General features: G+C 31.7%; 2 protein-coding genes across 3 annotated transcripts; one reads left to right on the top strand and one right to left on the bottom strand.

The window, feature by feature from the left end:
* The first annotated feature begins 309 nt into the window (after positions 1-309).
* On the top strand, positions 310-9321 carry LOC115709820 (ABC transporter A family member 7). 2 transcript variants are annotated; one of them, XM_030638051.2, is made up of 18 exons: positions 310-649; positions 1296-1677; positions 1778-1857; positions 2014-2158; positions 3004-3123; positions 3217-3341; positions 3482-3640; positions 4106-4268; positions 4349-4474; positions 4576-4659; positions 5604-5965; positions 6360-6560; positions 6993-7102; positions 7231-7315; positions 7958-8086; positions 8186-8291; positions 8466-8554; positions 8788-9321. In XM_030638051.2, exons 1-18 carry the CDS (start codon positions 572-574, stop codon positions 9085-9087), a joined length of 2844 nt encoding a protein of 947 aa, XP_030493911.2. In that variant the 5' UTR covers positions 310-571; the 3' UTR covers positions 9088-9321. The 2 variants fall into 2 exon arrangements, with proteins under 2 accessions (XP_030493911.2, XP_060968136.1); XM_061112153.1 differs by lacking the exons at positions 310-649; positions 1778-1857.
* Positions 9322-10500: 1179 nt separating this feature from the next.
* On the bottom strand, positions 10501-11199 carry LOC115710423 (uncharacterized RING finger protein C57A7.09). Its single transcript, XM_030638787.2, has one exon. The coding sequence runs from the start codon at positions 11197-11199 to the stop codon at positions 10501-10503; it is 699 nt and encodes a 232-aa protein (XP_030494647.2).
* Between the last annotated feature and the right edge of the window lie 7640 nt (positions 11200-18839).

Consider the following 18839-nt stretch of genomic DNA (forward strand, 5'->3'; position numbering starts at 1 on the left):
AATACCAAACACAAAGAGATCTTAACCATTTGTTTTTTTTTTCTCAATATGGAACAAATAGATGCACGTATCATAATCTCAGGCTTCCAGTCTATTATTTGGATTAATTAATTTTATAAACATTTTATAATTTTATTTTTTATTCATAACGAACAAGATGGCGTGAGTATCCAACCCATGGTCCCATACCATGTTTGGAATTACCGCCCCGCTATAAACGCGTTAGGGGTACAACAGTAAATTAAGGAAGGGTAGTTTCGGTAAAGAGTGAGGTATAGACACCCCATTACGGCTATACGGTACCGATCCTTTGTCGTAAATAAAACAAAATACAGAGGACAAAATTGTCGTTTCGGTTACACCGGTCAATAAAAGGACTTAACTATAAATTCATGTAAAGCCGGCAAAGTTTCATTTGCAGAAAAAGTGGTTAAGTTAACAACGTGGGATTAAGGAATAGGACGATGGAGTTCCCGTTTGGTTGACAATTTTTGAATTTCAGTTATTTCAATTTCAACTCTGCTTTTGAATTTAACTATCACGATTTTGTTTTGAGCTCTTTCAATTTTCAATGGCGGAAACATCTCATGGCCCTGCTAGCTTTTGGACTCAAGCCGATGCTCTACTGCGAAAGAACCTAACTTTTCAGGTCTCTCTCTATCTCTCTCTCTCTCTCTCTCTCTCTCTCTATAAATTTAATATCGATGTATATACAATACACACAAGAACTAAGTTCCAGATTATATACTTGTATTCCTTTTTTTTTTCTCTTCATTTTACATTTTGATGCATGTGTAAGCTTTATTAGAAATAATCAATTTGGTAAAGGTACTCCCACTTCTTCTAATTTTTAGCCTTTACATTTGTTTTATTCATTGATTTTTTTCTTTAAGTTTGTCAGATGATTTTGGACTATATTGTAGGAATGTGTTAATATTTGTTTAATTCAAGGTGTTGTGATTATCCTTTATATTAAGATATGGTTCAACAGAACGCATGGATTTAATTTGCCATTTAATATCTCTGATACATTTTAGTTATTATTTCTAGCTTATATAGTTTTACGAACTTTTCTTTTTACAAAATGAAAGACAACTAGGGATGAAGAGAAATGTGAAAGTTGAGTCTTTTTACTGTGACAAGAAATTAAATCTATATTTTTATAACGAATGTCTTACTTGGTTTTTAGAACTGAAGGATCTGGTTTGAAAATTACAAGCATTCTGTAGTTCTGAATCATTAAAAATAGTATCAAAACAAATATGTGATGACAATATCTTTTGTTCGTTTTGCAGAAAAGAAATGTCAGGACAAATATTCGGTTGATTTCGTTTCCTTTTATTCTCTGCCTTTTGCTTGTGCTTATCCAAAATTTGGTCAATCATGAACTTGATAAACCTGAAAACAAATGTGGCTGTGCTTGCATTGATACAAATGGAGATGGTCGATGCGAGGAAGTTTGCTCTTTGGAACACTCCTCTTTGGATCAAGGGGCCTGGTGTCCCATTCCTAACCCGCCACAATGGCCTCCATTGTTGCAAGTTCCGGCTCCTGAATATCGTGCTGTGGCATCTAATGTTATTCCATTTTCTGATTTGCCAAATGAGTCATGCAGAAGGACTGGTTCCTGTCCTGTTACTCTACTTTTTACTGGCAATAATCAATCTCTTGGACAAAGTAAGATTTTATCTTTCATGCCTTTTAATGTATTATGTTTCTGAAGAATTTGAGATTAATATTTATTTGAAAATCAACATTATCTTGTGCTCTATGGTAGCTTTGGCTGGGAGTATGTTCACAAGTTCTGCAAGTTTAAATTCCTCACGTTCCCTGGATAGCTTAGCCAATATTGTTGGCGTAAGACATATTGTTCTCTTTGTATTCAAGTCTTCTTTATACAAAATTTTTATAAGCAGTATCATTATCTAGCAAATTCCTTGCTTATGTAAGTTATCTTTATGATATTGATAACTCTGTCTGCTTTAACATGTCTCTCTGTTCCTCTTTATGCAGGGTTCTGAATCAATGCCCCAATTCACCAATTTCCTTGATCCTGCATTTTATTCAGGCTTACCCATATATAATTTGCAACGTCAGTGCACACCGAACTCTACTTTTTATGCTGATGTTCAAATAACGTCCTTTGGGAAAGAACAAGGTAAAGATACTGTTACCCTTCTATTCATGATTTTGTTGTATTGCAGTTTGGTCCCCATTTATGCTGCATGAGTTGGGAATTTTAAATAAGTGACACATAGAGGTAGGGGTAGAAACTACCTAATGCAGAGAAAAATAAAACAAGAAGGTGATAATATGTATGGAAACCAGTTTCCTTGATGTGTACTAGTTTCTAAATTGCTTTTAGGCTATATAGTTAATTAGTTATTATTAATTATTTAAGAAAGAAGGAATAACAAATTAATGTGCCAGAATTACCATAAGAATATCCCGTGTAGTGCAACGGAGTATAAAATAAGAGTTGCTCAATGTTCACATATTACAACCTTTATGGGGTAAACCAAATAGGGCTCGTGAAAATAACTCTGCAGCTCATGGTTAGGCAAAGCATGCCCTTAGGTTAGACAATGAGCTATCCTGGTTTGAAGAGTTTCCGCACTGATTGTTGATATCTTCACTGTGAATTCTTGAGTGTTTCCAATCACTTTATCACAAAAAAAGGGTGAATAGTAGATTTTTTTCCAGTTATGGTTTGGTTTGTACAACCACACACTTTTAATTTCTTTTCATGTAGCTATCTTATGTTGATGACTAATCTATTTATTACTTTATCAAATCTTGTGAATCTGACATTTTGCATGTCTCATCTTCATTGTTTGTAGTCTAAGACATTAATTGAAATTCATTTGGTGTAAACATTGATAATCTTATAAATTGATACTACACTTCAAATGGATATTAATCTGTTAAAAATGTGATCTGTATTTTTTCTTCTTTTCTTTCTGTGCTAAATTGCTATGAACTCAATTACCCTGCAAATTCCAGAGATTAAATGTGTTCAAGGTTTGCAATTGTGGCGCAATACCTCTTCTGAGATAAATGATGAGCTATATAAAGGTTACAGGAAGGGAAATTCAGAGAGGAAGATTAATGAGATTGTAGCAGGTTAATCTACTTGATGTGTCTTAACTTTAGCTGGTTGTATACAGAATCATATTATGAATTGTAGTATTGAACATTGACAGTGAATTCTCACAGCCTACGATTTCTTGAACTCAAATGAGAACAACTTTAACGTGACCATATGGTACAATTCTACATATAAGAACGATTCAGGCAATGTTCCTATTGGATTGTTACGGGTCCCACGCTCTGTGAATCTGGTATGTAGTCACAAATTTCACAGTGATATTGTTGTCTTGTTTTAATTTGTGGAATTTTTATAGTGTCTTCTTGTTTCAATATGAGCAGTACTGAATAGTGTTTTTAATATCAGTAATATTCCTAATTCATATATTAACAGGCATCCAATGCCTACCTACAATTTCTACGAGGGCCTGGTACGAAAATTCAATTTGATTTTGTCAAAGAAATGCCCAAACATGAAAGCCGACTTAGATTGGACTTTTCATCTCTTCTTGGTACACTCTTCTTTACGTGGGTCATCATACAGCTATTTCCTGTAAGTAATCCAAATATATTGTTCAAAGTTTTAAGACTTAGTGGATGTTATTTCATTGTTTATGCAACTATGCATTATAAATATGATCTATATGTTAACGAAGGCAGTTATGATATGGAAATGGAACTGGTCCATCTCATTTCAAATAACCTGATTTTTCTTTTGAGATAACTTTATTTGATGTGAGATTTCTTGGGATTTACTGATGGTCATCAATTCAAATTCAGTTTCAACAATATAATTGTACTAGGATATTTGAATGTAAACCTTACCTGGAAGAACTTGCCTGATTTTGCTCTAATGATTTTCTTGGAAAGTTAAGGTTATCAATCATTTTCTAACAATTTAATTCTTAGTGTATTGCAATACATGATGGTACTTGTTTTAATATATATTTATATATATTTATATATTTTATAATTATTATTTTTTTATCTTAATCCTCAGTATGTTCTTTTGGAATAGGTTGTGTTGACAGCACTGGTTTATGAGAAGCAACAAAAACTGAGAATCATGATGAAAATGCATGGCCTTGGTGATGGGCCTTATTGGATGATTTCATATGCTTACTTCTTAGCCGTATCGATAGTCTACATGCTGTGTTTTGTGGTATTTGGCTCTGCAGTAGGTAATATGTTAACCACTTCATACTGATCATAGAACAAATGTTTCTTTCAGTTGCCTTACATGAAGTTACCTTCCTTGCAGGATTAAAGTTCTTCACACTAAATGATTACAGCATTCAATTTGTTTTTTACTTCATCTTTATCAATTTGCAAATTGCATTGGCTTTTCTAGCAGCTGCAATGTTTTCTAATGTGAAGACTGCTTCAGGTTTGATCTTAGCTATTTACTTTATCCCCTGTAAAACAATAAATTTAAATACAGAAGAAGAGTTAACTAACAGGCATGCTATCACTGAATTGATGATACAGTTATAGGTTACATATGTGTCTTTGCAACGGGACTCCTGGGAGGCTTTCTTTTTCAGTTTTTTGTGGAAGATGCATCATTCCCAAGTAAGTGAAGGAATTTGAGTAAATAAGTATGTATTACTGTACTTTGTTTTTCTTTTTAATAACTCAAAACAGATATTCATGTTGGAAGTGTAAACTTCAATGAATGCTTTCCTTATGTTTGGACTTGAGCATAAGTTTTAAAATGAAGGTTATTCAATTGTTTGACCAACTTGATCACAGTTCCTCTTCAACTTGGACTGGCTTCTTGACCAAATTAATTGTCAGGAAAGGCTCGATTACAACTTATGGCAGAGGGAACCTGATCTGATTTGTTTTAAGCTTAAGTAAAAGTTTCCATTACTTTCCATACAAAAACATGTTTGTCTGATGGGTTGTGTTTGATTTTCTAATGAATGAGCATGTTTTAGAAACTGTGGAATAAGTAGTGTTTCAGGAATGATAATTGATATGTGGTCACTTCAGAAGATTGTATCATAGAGATAAATCCTTTGCTAAAACCATGGAAACATTTATTTACATGGATATAAAATTTGTGAAGGTTGAATTTCCAATGAGATAGACCTTCCTCGTAGTTATATTCACTAAAGAGTGAAAAGTTTACAGGATTCAAGAGATGTTCTTTACTATCATGGAAAACGATATATTATAGAAGACTTTGGTGATGTAGGAATGGGGTTGCAATTTTGACCAATTTGAAGCTTTTCATCATTCCACCATGATAATTTAAGCATATATGATTCTTTTATCTCATGCTTAGCATGTCAGATATATTATGGAATGCATTCACAAGATTGCACTTCCTATTATATCATGCAAGTCCAGCAGGCTATCGTGAGAGATACATATTTGTGAAGATTAATTTTTTTTTTTCGCTTTTCGTTTGGTTGTTGCTATTATTTTCTATTTTCTTTTCCCCAACTTATATATAGAAAGAAATGTAGGTTAGCTCATGTCAATGATATTCTTCTTATTGGTTGTTGCAGGGGGCTGGGTTATTGTTATGGAGTTGTATCCAGGTTTTGCTTTGTATCGTGGTTTATATGAGTTTGCACAATACGCTTTCAATGGAAACTACTTGGGGACTGATGGCATGCGCTGGGGAGATTTAAGTGACAGCAAAAATGGACTGACAGAAGTATTTATTATAATGATTATAGAATGGTTTCTGGTGCTATTTGTTGCATATTACGTGGACCAAATTATGTCATCAGGAAGAAGAAAAAGTCCTTTATTTTTCTTGAAAAGCCTTGGGAAGAAAAAGGGCTCATCTCTTAAAAGTCCTAGTTTACAAAAGCAGGGGTCCAAAGTTTTTGTTGATATGGAAAGACCTGATGTCCTTCAAGAGGTAAAGATTTTTCGGTTCTTTATTTTCCACTCAATCATAACTTATGATTGTAGTTCTTGTTCACCTTAGAGAAAATCTATGCCATGATCAAAATGGATGGTTAGGAGTTCTAGATATATCATTTAGATGGATAGGCTACATTATTAATTAATTTCAAATCATGATTTTCCTAATCCAACCAGAACTTGTTCATTTAAACTATAAGTATCTTTTAGTACTAGCTATTACAGAATATCATGTGAAACTTCTTGGTGGGACACAATCTACCATTATGTGCAGTCACCATGCGACATGCAAAGATATATATGTTTTTCAGGGAATCTATTCCATGTTTTTTTTTTTTTTTTTTTTTTTTTCTATATTCTAGATAACTGTGCTTTGAATTCATTTTCAGCGAGAGAGGGTTGAACAGTTGCTACTAGAATCAGATTCAAGTCAGTCCATTATTTGTGACAACCTCAAGAAGGTGTATCCAGGAAGGGATGGAAATCCTGAAAAATTTGCTGTGAGAGGGTTATCACTTGCTTTGCCCCGTGGCGAGTGTTTTGGTATGCTTGGCCCCAACGGTGCAGGCAAGACTTCTTTTATCAATATGGTGAGTATGGTATAAGAATCTTTTAAATCTATTATGAATAGGTTGGTACAACAAACCTGTATGTGATTCACTGAAAGAATATGATGACAGAAGCCAGATGAAATTTATTGCTCTAGGTTGTTTTAAAACAAAATGTGGCTTGATGCTTTACACAACTATATAGCTTTATCAGCATTAGTCACCATACCTCCTTCAAGTCTACATAAATAGTTATTTTACACATGTTATGTTATTGTTACTGTTTTTTTTTTCCTGATAATTATGCCAAAAGTGCTACTCTATCTTGTTTTCTTTATATTTCATGTGTATTCTCTTTCTTCTTTGGGTGCTGGTGAATAATCTTGGAGGCCAAAATATGGCAGGACTCTTTAGCACCCAAAAACACACACACACACACACACATTCTTATTTAATAGTTACATCTGTTAACAGATGATCGGTCTTACAAAGCCAACCTCTGGCACAGCATTTGTTGAGGGGATGGACATACAAACTGACATGGACGAAATATATACCAGCATGGGTGTGTGCCCACAGCATGAGTAAGATAGTCTTCTTATCCTCTGCTTTAATAAAATTGATCTTTTTTTATGTTGCCGCTGTTTCTTTCTAATATTGAAAACTAAATTCTTTCTTTCTTTTTTCTCTTTCCCTTTTATGAAATTCTCAGCTTGCTTTGGGAAACCCTTACGGGAAGAGAACATCTATTGTTTTATGGCAGACTAAAGAGCCTCAAAGGTTCCTCCTTAAAACGAGTAAGTTATTTGTTTATTTCATGATTTTGAGAGAAACCTATAGATCTAGGAGTATTGTTTTGGTAGTCTTAAAATAGTCTTAAGTTTGCACATGTAGTAGAAGTATTTGGGATTATTCTGAAGAACGAGTATAGGAAAATAGTGTTGATGAGTACCTGCTGTTGTTACCTTCTCACACAGTAATAATATCACAGCAATAGCAATTAAGAAGAACAATTAAATGCAACAGATGAGTAGAGAAGTAGTGAGCTGTTATTAATTCAAATGGAAATAGAGATATATCTCTTACAACAGAAAGGAAATTATGAGTGTTCACTCTTACAATGGTAGAGAGCGAGAGCCCTCTACTGATGCAAGATTTTACTCTCAAATTGCATAACTAACTCTCAGCCACACCCAAACAATAAAAGGCAGCTCACTTGACACAAATTACTTAAAAGCCCTCAGCCCACTAACTTAATTGCGTTTACCCCTTCTCACATAGGTAAATCTTACCTTAGGCCTCTGGTGTCCATCATGTGTTCATGCTCCCTGCACTTGCCACCTTGAGTGCCTAAATGTTTTTCAATATTAAATATAATATGCTTTTTTGTTGGTAAGAAAGTTAAAGTAATGTTACGATTTATAAATTTGCTGCCACAGGCTGTGGAAGATTCTCTAAAGAGTGTCAATCTATTCCATGGAGGAGTTGCTGACAAAAAAGCTGGAAAATATAGTGGAGGCATGAAGAGGAGGCTCAGTGTTGCAATTTCTCTCATAGGGGATCCCAAAGTATGGCTCAATCTGCATTTCTCGGATATTAGTGTATAATACTCTTTTCCGTACTTTGAAGACATCTAAAAATGTCACTTTCTCATAATTTTTATGCAGGTTGTTTACATGGATGAGCCTAGTACTGGACTTGATCCCGCTTCAAGAAACAATCTATGGAACGTTGTGAAGCGTGCAAAGCAAGAGCGAGCAATCATCCTCACAAGTACTCTCTCTCTTCTCTCTGTCTTCTTTATATGTCTGTGTTTTAGTTTTCTGTAGTGTCATAGGACCATCAATCTGCTACATCATGAATGATGACCCTGCATTCTTTACATTATATAATAATGGCCGTTTTCCTGTTTTAACTAACTTGGAAATCCCGTTCCACTGTCTGCAGCACATTCTATGGAAGAGGCAGAGGTTTTGTGTGATAGGTTAGGAATTTTTGTGGATGGAAGCTTGCAGTGCATAGGAAATCCCAAAGAGGTACCTGTACTCATAATTAACAATGCATTATCAATAGTAAATTTAAGAGTCCCCACTCCCCAATCTTAGTTTTATAACGTATCTCCACTGTCCTCTTACTGGTTGTTTAAAATTACTAGATGTCAGATCACATTTCAAATTGTTCATTTTTCGTTGATTTTTCTAATCCTGTTCAATTCAATCTTTCTCTATAACATCTGTTTCTCATCAACAACAACAATAATGTCTGGCAGTTGAAAGGAAGATATGGAGGATCTTATGTGTTTACAATGACAACATCTTCTAACCATGAACAAGAGGTGGAAAGCTTGGTGAGGAAGCTCTCCCCAAATGCTAACAAGATATATCACTTATCTGGGACACAGAAATTCGAGTTGCCAAAACACGAGGTGAGAATTGCAGACGTCTTCCAAGCCGTTCAGATTGCCAAGAGCAAGTTCACAGTTTTCGCATGGGGTTTAGCCGACACCACACTGGAGGACGTCTTCATCAAGGTTGCTCGTGGGGCTCAGGCATTCAACGTATTTTCATAGATTTTTTGTATTTGTAAATTCATTTCTGTTAGTATGTTTCTACAAATATATGTTTGTTTTGTGGTTTTCTTTAGTAATTGGTATAAAGTGAGTAATTTTTTGTTTTTTGTTATTTAAAGAAAATAAATCATTGTTAATACATATTATACAAGCTTTTCTCTCTGTGTATATATCCACAACAGTAAAGACTATAAGTCTATATCAAATAAATTATATTATCCTTATTTTTCAGAATTGCGTTTAATTTTGACTAGCTTGATCTACAAGGATATCCCATCCATTGTATTGATTTTTTTTCCTTCAATATCAAAGAGAAAGCAGAGAAAAAGAGTTTTATATGCACTAGGATTGTTTTTTTTATTATTTTTGGAACAGTTTCCACTAGGATTAAGTATGCATCAAACTATTCTGTGAGTAGTCTCTAAAAATTTATTTTAAGACTAACTCTGGACAAAATGTTTATGATGGCACTTAATTCATATTATTGATGTAAAGAGAATTGACCATGAGGTCTAGTTTTATTCAATATAACTTTACGCTTATTTTCAAAAAAAAAAAAAGATGTAAAGAGAATTGTAATGATCTGAAATGGAAGTTGGTTTGGTACTTCATAAATAAATTATTGTAATCATCTCTGGGTTCAGATGATGATATATATAGATTAATAGCTCAGGTTTCCTTAAATAAATGGGAGAAGTATTAAATAACAATATGTGATTATATCAAGTAGTTGGCAAATAGCCTTCAAAAAATAAATAAAGTAGTTGGCAATAATAATGACAATATATTCCTTGCATTCTAATATAGCAATATTACCTAACTATATTAACTACTTCATTAACTAGCTATAAAATGAGACAAAACTCCAATAATTTTATTGGTTCTCGGTGAATATTGACCGGCATAAAAATATTAAATATAATATACATAAATATATCAGTTAGTTATGTCATAGCTAGTCAAACAAGATAAAAACCAAACCACAAACTTCACCAAACAATCCTAACTCAAACTCAAAAGGTTGGCTAAATATGCCCTTTCGCTTATTTAATTGCTGCAGATTCTTTCTCAAATAATATCTGATGAACACTATCTAAATCTTTGAATTCAGGTTATGATTACTGATAGAAAAGAAGAATTAAGTTACTTAAACATAAAACATAACAAACAAGAAAAAGAAATAATTAATAAAAATTCATCCAAGTTTCAACTCCACCAAACTCTCCCATTAAATTTACATTGAGAAAAAGGAATGCATAGTAACCAACAAGCCAGACAATACAATTAAAGATTGCCCTTAACAAGTAAATTAAGATTGAAATTATAATTGTGTATACAATATTTATGCATACATTAGCAACTTTTTTCCTTGTTCTTCACAATGAATTAAGCACATTGTTAAGGCGCATAATCTTATAAAGGCATCTTAAACCGGCACAAAGGGCAGATATTACTCTTCTCAAGCCAATTCAATATGCAGTCTTCATGATAAAAATGGAAACAAGGCAACCTAACAGCTTCACACCCTAAGAACATCTCTTCCAAACATATCACACAATTATTCTCCCCTAACTCATCAATTTTCACCTTCTCCAAACCCGCGCTTGAATTGGAAACTTTTACTCGATCGGCTTCTTCTTCTCCCTGTTCCCCTTGTTCCAATCGCTCTTGTCCTACGACAAGAGCGATGACAAGTGGAATAGTCTTGCAGCCTAAGTTTTCAGGTTGCAAGGCGATTTCCCGAGCAATAGTTGAAATCTTTTGGATCATAAGTGGCTGAGCATGAAAGGGAACCAGCATGTGGGAGAGCATGTTAGAAATTGTGGACCATGAGATACTACTCTCTACAAAATGGTGTCGTTGACTTGTGAATTGAAAGTACCTTGAGGTTGAGGAATAAATATTTGGTGTCGTATGGTGTGATGTGTGGTGCTGTACGACATCATCATTATTATTCATATATGTTACAAACACATCAATCAAGAACTCAGGGCACACCATCTCTTGTGGTGGTGACAAATTACCACTAATGTCGTTTGTAGTTGGTATCAAGTCAATAATATGATCAGGCTGCCATACCTCGCAACTGTATGGAATTACAGAACTTGACATATTTTTTAACAAAGAAGAGAAGTTGTGGAAAGAGAGGATTAGAATTATTAGTTGAGAGTGAAATAGAGAACGATAATTTATATATATATATTGATATTTATATAATAGGTTGATAAAAATCGTTGATCCTAAAGGTATTCAATATTGAGAGAAAAAAAAAAAACATTACTGATTAGACTTGGAATAGGAGTTGCTTGAATTTTAAGAATTAGCTGAGAGTTGTTATTGTCATTTGTCACGTTTGGAGATTATGATTTTTTTTCTTGTTCTTAGAAGTATAATACAAGTAGGCAATATATCCGCCCTTCATGCGGTTATTGTTAAATATTTTTAAGGATTTATTAATTTTATGTTATATTTGTTGAATTATTATTTATAAATAAATATTGTAAAAATTTAAAATATCCAAATTTAGTGAGAATAGTTAAATAGGTACAAACTTTTTATAGTATTATGTATTATAAAAATAAAAAGGATTATTTAGTTAAATTAAAATCAATATGAAGTGTAAAAGATATTTAGATATTTTTAGTTGATATTTTTTTTAAAAATTTAATTATATAGCGTAATTATTTTTAGTAAATATCTACTAAATATAGTTAACTAATTATTTTATTTGTTTTGTTTATGCTAATAAAAAAAAACTAAACAAACAATTTTTTTTTGATTGATCACATAAAAATAAATAAAAAGATAATTTCAAAACAATTTCAATATTTAAATTTAAAAAAATAACTAACTAAAAGAAGTAAAAAAAAAATTATTAGAAATGTGTTGAAGAAACCACAAAATTTGCTTTCAAAAAAGTCATTTTATTTGTCCAACTAATGAATATATATTTAGTGTTTAATTATAAAAAAATGATAAAATACTATAGTTATACTTTAAACAAATATATAGAGCATTACTTTTGCTCTTACATGTAAGAGCATTTTTTTTAAATTTTTCATTGGTTGAATGGAATAATTGTATAGTATTAAGATATATTGTTCAGTTGTTTGGTATACATTTTTTTTTTAAATTATGTTGTGATTTTTTCAATTTTTTTATAGTATCTTTATATATTAAAAGTGTCTATCTAACGGTATTTTTTGGTTAACGGTATTTCTTGGTTTAACAGAATATACTTTAAAAATAAAAGAATATTCTGTTAAATTTAACGATGTTAGTAGCCTCTCGTTAACTTTCAAAATTCTATAAATAATTAAACCCAAAAAATTAAATAATCTTTTTTTAAACGTTTAAACCAAAAAAAATTAAACATTGCCTTCATAAGAGGATTTGATTGTCTATCGAGGTACCAACCATCTCACTTTAACCTTTCTTTTTTTTTTTGGATATTTTTTCTTTTTTTAAGACTCTAAATCAAAACCTCCTAAAGAATAGGATCTGTTCAACCGATTCCTTTTCAATTTCAGAATCTGTAAAATCGATGGCCTACACACCCATGATATCTTTTTCGTTTTCTTCATCGCCTACACACTAGAACTGCACTTCGACACCACACCCTTTCTTCTAAGCTTTCTATTTTGACCGATTCCCCACTCAACGCTTCCTTTGTGTAAGTTTTCATTTTTCTACCTTGCCCCTTTGTCTCTGATTGAGTCACACTTTTTTTATTCTTATTTGTAGTCTTTTTTTATTGATGACATATGACATATTTTGTGATTATTTTGATATTGTAGCTTCAGATGTTCCCAATCCGATGGTAATCGAACTCCAATAAAGAAAACGGTTCTTCATGATTTTATCAAAAGAGAGGAGAGCAGCCTTAGCTTACTAACTCTACAAGAAGAAATTTTCTAGCCAGTGACTCCGTGGTGGCGTCCACCCATTCATCTCCTTCTGTGTCATTATAAGCTTCCCATAATCTTTTTTTGAAGAAAAGCGTACGTGCGATAGATTGATAAAAAATTGTCAGACCTCACGGTCATTACAAAGTATAGTTTCGGGCAAAGAGGATAGAGGCACAATGCCAAACCTCTGATGAGAAAACGCCCACTTAGCCACATTGTGGCCCATAAAATTACAGCGTCTACTAACATAATCAAACATACAACCAATAAAGAAAGGGGAGGTGATTTTACAAAAGGAGACGAAGTTATCAAGCTCCCACCGGGACTCCTTCCCATTAAGAGCATTGATCACCACCCTCGAATCACTCTCCAGAATAAGATACTTGACACCTCGAACTTTTGCTTCCTGAAGGGCCAGACAGCACGCCATTGCTTCCCCACAGAGAGCACTGGAAAAGTCCATCTTAGAAGTAACCACCCAGATCACCTTGCCAACATGATCCCTTGCAACCACAGCCGCACACATGCTATCCAATCCCACTCTGATGTCACAGTTCAGCTTCAACCAATCCTGTGGGGGGGGGGGGGGGGCCACATCTCCGTTGGACACGGTATGGGGCAAGGGAGCAGGAGAGCATGATGATCTGCAAAAGAAAACTGAACATAGTCAATACATTTAACAATATCTGCAGGACAATTATTATGTACCTTATCATTCCGAGTCCGCCATATTGTGTCAACTATCAGCGAGGCATATAGGAAAACCTCTTGGACATTCAAGCCTTTTTTGTTTAGATCCCATAAGAATTTAACCCAATCCCACACCCGAATGCCAGTGTCACAAATGGGATAAATACCCCAAGGAGAGGACCGTCAAAGGTGAAAGGCGAAGTTACAAGAAAGGAAAAGGTAATCTGGTAATTCTTATAATAAGCTTCCCATAATCTGGTAAATACCCCAAGGAGAGGACCGACAATTATAAGCTTCCCATAATCTGGTAATTCTTATTATTCTCTTTGTACCAATTTTAAAATTTTCAGTTTTGGGTCAAATGGTAAAGTATAAATTTTAAAGTAAACATTGTATGTAAGTAAAATATTATTTATTTTTCGTTTTAAGATTGATCGTTTATACTCACTTACTCCTTTCATTTTTCAATGCTAATGTTTTCTTATGTTAACTTTATAATTTTTAGGTAAGCTTATTTTTTTTTTCTTTCTAGAGTTTCAAAAGCTGTGGTGAAAAGATTGAAGCAGTTGCTTCCAAATTAAGTTCTATGTTGGTAATGAAAATAAAGTTTTATTAATCCTGTTACAGTATGCTGTACTTATTTATTGGCTGTTAAAATATGTTAAATTATTTTTATTAACATTTTTTTTTTGTAAGGACTTTCTCATCTTCTTTCTTTCATGTTTTGTTATTTATGTATATGGATTTAGAATGAATGAAGAATGTAAAATACAAACACTTCACCATTTCTTTTAATTACCAAAATTTAAGAAATAGCCATTTTTTTTTTCTTTTTAGAAGCACTTTACACATATATTACTTAAAATATCTTTTTTAAATCCCTATCATGGTTTCAACTATTTCCAATCTAAAATAAATATTATTTAATTTAAAGTTATTTATGATATATGTATATTTTATTTTAAAAAAAAACATAATCTAAAATAAAACTAATCATATGTGCCTTGGCACGTAATATTTACCTAGTACTTATGAAAAGTATGAGACTTAGTTTTTTTTTTTTTCATTGTTTAATTTATGTATTTCTTTTTATTGCAAAATAATAATAATAATAATAATAATAATAATAATAATAATAATAATAATAATAATAAATAAAAATAAAAAAAGTTACATATTCTTTTTCTAGTTATAACAAATAAAATCAAAGAAAATTTCTACCTTTTCCAAACGAAATTGAGACAAAGTTTTATTTATTTATTCTACTTTCTTTTTCAGTAAATTTATGTCTTGATTATATTTGACTTCATTTGATTACTTTTATTTTTAGTATTGAATATTTGAAAGTAGATTATTATGATGTATATTACTGATATGTAACTTTGATAAACATACATAGTTTTAATATTTTGTTTAATTGAAATAAAAAGTCAAAAACCACACAGTGGCTATAGACTTCTACACAAATGAAAGCTTGAAATTCATCAAGCACATCAAAAAAAAAAAAAAAAAAACTGGGTGCTAGAAAAAGCTCCAAATATAACTAACACAGTTATATAAGTTTAATAACTGCCCACGTTTTTTTTTTAAAAATAAAATATATTAAAATGTCAACAATTATATTCCCATGTGAGATGATCTATCTTAGGCAATGTAACTACCACCACTTGATTAAAAATGAAGGGCTTAAAAAATGCTCTCACATGTAAGAACAAAAGTATTACTCTCACTTAAAGAGTACCATAAATATATATATATATATATATATACTAGCAAAAAGCTACGTGCGAGGCACGTATACTAAATTTTATGCTAGTTTTTTTCTATGTTAGTTGAAAGTGATACAATTAAAAATTAAAGAAAAAATATTATTAGTTTTTAGGTGAGATTATTATTATGTGTATCTAAATATTATAGTTTATAATGCTGTCAATTAAAAATGAATACCGAATGCAATATATTAGTGTTTAAGAAAGCTTGATGATTTAAATATGTTCTTAAGTTAATCCAAAAATAAATTAAAAATTAATATTCCAATACTTAAAGAAACATTACTTAAATGGGTGTAAGATAAAAAGAAAATTAAAAATCAATCTCTAATTTATTGATAATTGAAGATAGCATTTGTTTAAAAATTGTAGATAAGAAAACTAATGATAGTCATTGGTGGATTTCAATCTTCATTTGCTTCGATAGAGACAATAGTCTAATTTTTGTATTTTGCACTTTTCATTCTAGCAGGGTCTGCATATATCTGGATTGTCTATTTTTTCGTTGATAAATTGAATATGGTAGTGTCGACAAAGCGGCGGTGTTCCTGCAAACTGTGATGTATTTTCATTTAAGATAATTAGACATGGTGTGCATAGTTTATTTAATTAAAAAAAAATCAACTTATGAAAGGCATGTAAAACTATTTTAGTTTTTTTAAATTACACATCTGCAGTATATTTCATTAGTTGGGTAGCAGTACACGAAAATATTTTTTCCACAATATCTGCGAACATGACAGCAGATAGGCTCTTTGTATTGTCATCAAGTTCAACATATGCTATAGCACTGTAAAATGCATAATAAGATTGTTAGCATCTTTTATTTATTTTAACTAAATTTCAATAACATCATATCATTCATATGTTTTTTTTTTTATTTTAGTAATTTTTTTTTCTTTTTCTGGTTTGCATTAATAGCTAGAACATGGAGAAATTAATAAGATTGGCATTCGTTTTTGTCGCAGCATGTACAAAGCAGCATAATTATAATAATGCTTTAAGTTGCTTTTATTTTTATTTAACAGAAGACAAAATTATAAATTTTATGGCTTCTTAATTATACTGTATGTGCTAAAATATAACTTTTTCTTTTAATGAGTGTTTTTATAGGAAAATAGTAATTCTCATAAACTATTTTATTTTTAGTAATAAATCATTTTATTTTTAATATAAATAAAAAATCATCCATGAATTTCTCATAAACTAAGAATTTTGTTATATATGCACACTTTATATAGAGATATATATATATATATATATATATATAGTAGCAAAAACCTACGTGCAAGGCACGTATACTAAATTTTATGCTAATTTTTTCTATGTTAGTTGAAAGTGATACAATTAAAAATTAATGAAAAAATATTATTAGTTATAAGGTGTGATTATTATTATGTTTATCTAAATATTATAGTTTATAATGTTATCAATTAAAAGTGAATACCGAATACAATATATTAATGTTTAAGAAAGCTTGATGATTTAAATATGTTCTTAAGTTAATCCGAAAATAAATTAAAAATTGATGTTCCAATACTTAAAGAAACATTACTTAAATGGGTGTAAGATAAAAAAAATTAAAAATCAATCTCTAAATTATTGATAATTGAAGATAACATTTGTCTAAAAATTGTAGATAAGAAAACTAATGATAGTCATGCTGGAAAATATTTTAACAGGATCTTAGATCTACTCACAAGTATGTTGATTAACACCCTAAATATGAACTTTCTAAAACGATGAAATAAACACATATAAAGTTTAGTAAACCTTACATTGGGTGCAGCGGAATATAATGACACCTTCCGTTCAGATATCTAGCCCTTGATTCCTTTCTGTAGCAGAGCATTATCAATATCTGAACCTGGATCTCTTTCTCTCCTTCTTTAGTGCTGAATCTCCTTCTTGCTGAAAATCTTTCTTCACGATCTTCCTCACTATGATTGAGGTATCACTTGCTGTGTGTGGGCACTACTCTAATCACTAAGTATTTCGAAATCTTAAGGAAGAAGAGAGAGAGAGAGAGTGGGCGGCCAAGGTAGAGAGAGAAGGCTCAGGTTTTTCTGAATGAGAAGTCAGAAGAAAAGTATTATTTTCCTGAAGCCTTCACTATCTATTTATAGCATTCCACTAGGGTTAGGTTTGAATTATTTTGCATTAAAATAATAAAAATATCAAAGGGAAAACCCTACAAAAGTGGTCGGCCATGCCATGTGGATTTGGGCTTCACTTTTTGCAATTTTGCAGTTTTATCTTTTCTGCATCTGATTTTCTCAAAAACGCCAATTTTCTAATTCAACCATTTAAATGTCAATTCTAACTATTTAATAACTATAAATAATTATTAAATAATATTGTCATTTATCATATTTATTAATTGAACCATACAAAGTATCATAATTAACAAATATGCCCCTAAAACTCTTTCTTTACAATTTCGCCCTTACTTAGTGAAAAATTCACAAATAGACATAGTCTAATTTGAGAATTATAATTGATTAATCAAAACCAATTACATGAGTCTTATAAGCAATATTATCTCAACTAGTGCGGGGACCATGGGTCTATAAAACCGAGCTTCCAATAAGCAGATCAAGAATTTATAACCTAAATTCACTGACTTATTAATTCTTCGTTGAATCCACGCATAGAACTTAGAATTGCACTCTCAGTATATAGAATGCTCTATATGTTCCACCATATAGACACATCATTAGTTATCCATTGTTATAATCCTAATTTGATCAATGATCCTCTATATGAATGATCTACACTGTGAAGGGATTAAATTACCGTTACACCCTACAATGTATTTAATCCTTAAAATACTTAACCCCGTATAAATGATATTTCAGCTTATGTGAAATGAGATCTCCACCATTTATTTTCGTTTGGTCAAGCTTGAAGGAGATCATCCTTTACTTACTATTTGCCAGATAGAAGCTATAGATTCCATGTTTATGTTAGCGCTCCCACTCAATTGCACTACCGTGTTCCCAAAATGTACGTATCACCCTGACCCAAAAATAGGCTTAACTAACAAATCAAAGAACACGAATAGCCTCTTGAGATTGAGCCTAATCATAACAGGATTAAGATCATTTGATCTAGGATCAACTAGGCGATATTGACATGAATAGATATTACGGTAAGTTTAATAAATCTAAGTCAAAGTTCAATATCGGTCCCTTCCGATGCATACTCCATGCATCCAACCTGAGCTTTACTTTAACCAATGTTCTGGAAAGAACATAGCATTTCTCCATATGCAAGTAAACTATGTTGTAGATTATCATATCAGTAAAACCCTGTGTCTGATAAATCTAGGAAACTTTATTCACATAGTCATGTTTACTTTCCAATGTGTTGACAGCACAATAAA

The sequence above is a fragment of the Cannabis sativa genome, chromosome 3, assembly GCF_029168945.1.
Source record: "Cannabis sativa cultivar Pink pepper isolate KNU-18-1 chromosome 3, ASM2916894v1, whole genome shotgun sequence".
Taxonomy (NCBI): domain Eukaryota; kingdom Viridiplantae; phylum Streptophyta; class Magnoliopsida; order Rosales; family Cannabaceae; genus Cannabis; species Cannabis sativa.